Source organism: Helicoverpa armigera, chromosome 6 (assembly GCF_030705265.1).
Source record: "Helicoverpa armigera isolate CAAS_96S chromosome 6, ASM3070526v1, whole genome shotgun sequence".
Lineage (NCBI taxonomy): Eukaryota > Metazoa > Arthropoda > Insecta > Lepidoptera > Noctuidae > Helicoverpa > Helicoverpa armigera.
In genome coordinates, this window is record NC_087125.1 from 13,410,267 (window position 1) to 13,416,380 (window position 6,114).

The window sequence follows — 6,114 nt, forward strand, 5'->3', positions numbered from 1 at the left end:
CGCCTGTGGTTATCGTCTAGCAATATGTGGTCGTTTAGTTTGAAGTATCAATTAAATAACAGGGTCAGTGTATCAGTGTTTTAGAAAATTATTGAGAAAGTCGTAAGTTTATGGTATCTTTAAAAATAATATGTAAAGTTCATTTGTTTTGTAAAACAAACTTGATGCGTAAAGCCTTTCCAACACGGCCTTTTTAAAAATAAAAACATGAAACGTCATACATGACACTGACAGCAATCTGTAAGTTATGTCACCATGACATTGACAGTTCTGTGAAGTTGGGAACAGGTTGATATTACTGCGGAAAAGGTGTTAAATTATTAAGGTCTCTAAGCAGACAACAGCCTCTAGTTTAAGTGTATAATGTGAATACATATCTCCACTAAAACGCTGTTTGATGGGAGAGCGACAACGTCTAGCAGGACCTGAAGACATGGCTACAACCAGCACCGCGGTGGCGACCGTGCCCCCACAAACACAAGAGGTAGTCCCGAACATTGTTTAACATTCCTTATCTTTTCTATTTGATCATTTAATACCACGATACAGATATCTGTATCATTTTATACGTTTCGATTCTTGTTTTACCGCCGCTATGGAAAACATGAGAAAATTCGGCTTGGGCGTTTTACGAGCGCAAATAAAGGTTTTGAAATGTGATTACTCCACGAAATCGGGTTTATTGAGTGACTTGAATGTGTTAGACCTTAGTCGAGTGATTGCTGGTCCGTTTTGTACCATGACGCTGGGGGATTTGGGAGCTAATGTGATAAAAGTGGAGAGTTTAGACGGTGACGAAGCACGTCGTTGGGGACCGCCGTTCATCAGCGAAAATAAGGATTCTTACTACTTTCTATCAGTGAACAGAAACAAAAAGAGTATTTGCATTGATTTCAAGTCACAAGAAGGTAAGTTATTCAGTAATATTCTTCCTGTTTAAAATTCTGTCACTTATCACATTTATATCCCTTCAATTCCATCATTAAATTCAATTGGAGAAGTTTCTTATATAAGTCTTGTATATCCTTAAACAGTATATAAATATTACAGATAAATCTGTCATTCCTATCATTGTTGTTTACTTGTGATTCACTTCTAAACAAAATTAAGTCCTGTTTCATTAGGCATAAAGGTGGTTTTGCCAAAGTAACTAAAACAATCTATAGTTATTCACACTTTACTGGTAATTTTATTATGCTAAATTACATACCTTTTGGGTATTGACAATATTTTTGTTTTTCTCAAATCTAATATTTATCATGCATTTATTACTTATCACCAGAGGTTGAAATCCCAGGAAAGTCCACATTACTATAAACATTTCGATGCAAGTACATAAATAACTCTACCTAATTTGGACCTCTGCTTAACACAAAATATTGTTAGTATGGTGTTGAAGCAGCCCCTCACACATAAAATATTTCCATTTCTTCCCAATGGAAATAGACCCTGAATAAAACTCATTCTGTATTTATTTGTGTGCTTTCAATGTCATTTCATTAAGCCATTAATTGAAGAACAGACATAATATAATCCACTAAAATAAACATTTATAATTATAATATTCAAATTCAATTACAGGGAAAACAGTACTGTATGATTTGGCAAGAAAATGTGATGTGGTAGTCGAACTTTGTGCCCGCAAATTGGATAAACTTGAAATTGGCTATGACAAACTTAGTACAATCAACCCTAAACTTATTTACTGTGCCATCACAGGGTTTGGGTCTACTGGACCCTATGCTAAGAAACCTGGGTAAGTTTTAAACCAACTTTCAATAAATGATGGATTTTTCTTTGAAACTGTCTCTCATGTATTGTGATCATAATGAAGTCATAATATGCTCTATAACCCTTCACCTCTTTATTGTTTTGGCTGAGAATAACAATTGCATTAAATTCCAACCTTTAAGAACATGCTCATGATATGAACATTCTTTGAAAATGCGACTCTAAGGCAGGCACAGAATGATACACAGACCTTGAAGCAGTCAGGGCGACAGCTTCAAGCTGTCGACTGCACAGTGAACTACTGAGTTCTATGGAAGCACATACACTAACTACTCGAGCAGTTGCAACTGATTCGGGCTGTCGAGAGCCTGAAGCTGTCTCCCCTTAATGCTTCAAGAGGTCCATGTATTGCCAGCCTGACATATAAAATTGAACACTATCTTTTTCAAGATTCAATGAAAACCTTGAATCTTTACTGTACATATCTATGAGTACCTATATGATAATAGAAACAATGTTAACACATTACCCACCAATGGTGTTGATATCTCATCAGGTGACAAAAACTGCTGATAAACTATTTTTGAGTAAGACTTCGTAATTCGAATGTTTACAAACAAGCAAGATAATAAGATACAGAATATGATAACTGTGATAATCAAATTGTCAATCACCAAAGGAATCTTTAAACCATAACTTGCCATATACTTAGGCACCGATTTAATCACTGAAAATGACTCTGTTTTTGCTAACATTAAATGGTATAACTCTCTGTAAATCATACAAACCCACAATACAAAAAAAAGAATTTACATTTAATTTAACAAATCCCACAATATTTCAGGTATGACGTAATCGCAGCTGCAATGGGCGGTCTACTCAACACCACGGGAGAACGTAACGGTGACCCCGTCAAGGCAGGCGTGGCCATCACTGACGTCACAACCGGCCTCCATGCCTTCGAGCCATCATGACGGCCCTATACTTCCGCCAAAAGACCGGCAAAGGACAAAAGAGACTGCAACCTTCTTTCTACTCAAATATCAAGCATGATCAACATAGCAACTATATATTTAAACTGTGGTATCGAAGGCCAACGGTGGGGTACCGCTCATGCTAACTTAGTGCCCTACCAGGCCTTCAAAAGCAAAGACGGGTACATGGTCATAGGTACAGGGTCCAACCCTCAATTTGCAGACTTCTGCAGACTTATAGGGAAGGAAGAACTTATCACTGATGAGAGGTTTAAGGATAATTCGAACAGAGTGGAGAATAGAGATGAGCTTATTCAGATTATAAGTGAGGTTATTCGAACTAAGAGTAGTAAGGAATGGTCTGGTTTGTTTAAGAATGCTTCGTTCCCTAATGGACCTATTAATAAAATGAAGGATGTCTTTGAAGATGATCATGTTAAGGCCATAGAATTGGTGAAGGAGTTACCCCATCCTGATGCTGGGATGGTGAAGGTGGTGGGCCCCCCTACTGTTTACGGTTTGGGGGGCAATGATGCTAGGACTGCGCCCCCGAAACTTGGGGAACATACGAAGGATATATTGTCAAACTTTTTGGGTTATCATGATGAAAAGATTAAGGGCTAGTCGAGAATAAAGTAGTTCAGTAGAATAATTTTATACATTTTAATAATTTGTAGTTGTAACTGTTATAACAAATATATTTTTTTATACTGGTAGCTTTGGTTCGTAATTTTTAAATAAAAAGTTGAATTTATACGTATTATGTGGTTCATATTGGATATTTTATATTTGTTGTACATACTGATAATTATATTTCACACCTACGTGCAAATGTGTTATTGCCGCTTGTCTTGGAATGTCTTAGAGTTAAGTACAAATACAAAGTAAAAATAAGATAAAAATATAATTTGCATTTTGAAAATATTGTAAATTACCAATTTTGTGTTTATACTTTTATTAAACTTGTAAACTATAAATGATATCTTTATTTATACTTTATTTCTGAATATAGCTATAATCTATTTGTATAATTTATTTAACTAATAACTTCCACCTGCTACTGTGGCCGAAGCCATTACCATAAATAAATAACAAAAGATAAGATGTAAATAATTACATATAATTAAGACTTAAGTGCAGAGTTTATCTCATTTGCCAACATTTTAATAGCTAGCTTCGTAATAGTTATCAGAAGCTATGATTTTCCTATTATATAGAATTTAACATTGCTTTATACATCCAGTTGAATTTATATAAATAATAGTATAGTTAGTTGATCACTGGTTTTCGGACATACCAATATCTACCAATAGTCAAAGTGTTCAGCTCTTTGGTTCATTACCGAGGAAAACATTTTAACAGGGAAAATTAATCCTAGTTTCTTATGATCGGAAGTTATAGGCAAGTTTAGCATTTTTCATGTTCAATAGTTTGACACCTGTCTGCAAAACGTGGGTGGGTCCACTTTTTTTAATTATATTCATTTGCATTTCTGATTTCTAGAACGTTCCTAAATGTTCTAACACAAGTATATTTATGTTCTAGGAGCCAGTAGAACGGGTGGCAGTGATAACTCTGAGGCCGACGCGACCCGAGACGCGCAAGAAGGTAGTCTGGACAGAAGACACCGTCGACAATGAACACATGAATAAGAAGAAGTCGAAATGTAAGATATTATATTTCTTAACAGACCAAAAAATATTTTTAAAAATACCTAGATACCTAGTCTTAACTACTTTAGCGAATGTCTTTTATATTTTTAAAACTACTTATCTGCGCTTTAGTCTGCGTTGGAACCTACTCTAGTTTCCGTACCCGGATAAAATATAGCTCATGTCACCCGTAGCTTCCTAAAAGTGACTATAGAATGGTTTCTCTATACTAATAGGTATTAATACCTACATTAAGACATTAAATAATGTGCGTCTCTAAACAGAATCCTAAAAACAGTGGCGGAGAATCTGTACTCTCCTATCTTTAGGCATTTTGTGAAGTTGGTAGTGAGGATAGCGTGAGGGTAAATTTGTGTAATTATGTTTAACTACTAACAATAATTTTAAGTTGTGTTTTTACTAACAAAATGGACTGTGTATTGTCTGATAAATAAAGATTATATATATAATAATATATAATAAACACATGTGCACATTTTTTCTTTGAATTTACTAAAACCTCTGTATACAGGCTGCTGCATTTACGAGAAACCGAAGAAGTTCGGAGAATCTGACTCCGAAGACAGTGATGATGAACTGGAGAACTGCTCGGGGCACGTGGAGAAGAAGCGAGGGAAACGTTATCATCATCATGATCACGACTGCCCCCATCACAGCGCTGAAGCAGCCACTGTTACTATCACTATTGCCGAGGTATGTAAAGTATCCCATTATTTAAGGTCTCTGGCTGGTCAAAAACTTTTTGAGGTCCGTACAAACGAATGTTTCGTCTTTAGTATGTTAGTTAGTATAGATTTTTTCTCTGCCGGCGGTTAAAACTCGAAAAAAAATATATAAATGATTTTATGTTTTGATAAGTTACGACCCCAAATAAAAAAAAATGGATAAAGGCAGGAGGATGATTAGTTTCTTCCATCCTGCCAAGGACTCATCATGTGTATAATTTTACTGTTACAAACGTTAAATTCAAAAAAGCACTTTCTCCATTTGAAGTTAGTTAAAATAATCTTCATCTTTCAGCAAGAAACTGTAACGCCTGAGCCTACAGCCACAATCACTCTCCAACCAGTGAAGACACGCCCCAATCTGCTGAAACCACGCCCCAAGCTCCTACAACCACGCCCAAGCCAACCGAAGAAGCACCAAAAGCCACGCCCCAGCCGAGCGAGGCCACGCCCACCCCTGCGCCTGCGCCGCCCGACAAGAAGGATGACTAACTCGCATATTAATAACAATATTATTGTTCTATGAAGTCGGTTTACATGTTTTATCGTTAATATTAAAGGTATCGAAATACATTTACTATTTAACTATAACGATAACCAAACCATTTGAAATCGTCACAGCAAAGGAATTCTTAGTCGTACCCGTAAGATTTTCCATTAAAAAAAACTCTTATTGATATAAAAACAAGTCTGTAATTTTAATTTGTTTTAATTAACATGAATAATATTATTATTCATAAAACTTCTGTTTCCTACGTAGCTAGACTATTATTTTGTAAAACTGACTGAAACAATAGTGCTGTGTGACTTTAATTTTGTCGATATCGATCGATTGAAATGTGTAACATAACAATGATCATATAAAAAAGAGTAAGAATGATGTATTATGAAATTGAAAATTAAGTGTTACAGTCAAGAGTAAACTATTTTCTTTTAATTTTAAAATTTCGATAACTTAATGTGAATTGAACTGTAATTCGATGGAATTAAGTCTAAAATGCTTGGCAAAAT

The 6,114-nt window shown here is 35.3% G+C and overlaps 2 protein-coding genes across 2 annotated transcripts; both read left to right on the forward strand.

Moving 5' to 3' along the window:
* The first annotated feature begins 259 nt into the window (after positions 1-259).
* Positions 260-5,772, forward strand: LOC135117003 (E3 ubiquitin-protein ligase PPP1R11). Its single transcript, XM_064035213.1, has 4 exons — positions 260-484; positions 4,251-4,371; positions 4,890-5,071; positions 5,399-5,772. The coding sequence occupies exons 1-4, from the start codon at positions 398-400 to the stop codon at positions 5,627-5,629; spliced, it is 621 nt and encodes a 206-aa protein (XP_063891283.1). The 5' UTR covers positions 260-397; the 3' UTR covers positions 5,630-5,772.
* On the forward strand, positions 491-3,364 carry LOC110380602 (succinate--hydroxymethylglutarate CoA-transferase). The gene is given in 5 exon segments (XM_064035212.1): positions 491-908; positions 1,582-1,756; positions 2,576-2,691; positions 2,694-2,745; positions 2,747-3,364. Coding segments are annotated over 5 exon segments (1,239 nt in total). The 5' UTR covers positions 491-595; the 3' UTR covers positions 3,330-3,364.
* Positions 5,773-6,114: the final 342 nt, after the last annotated feature.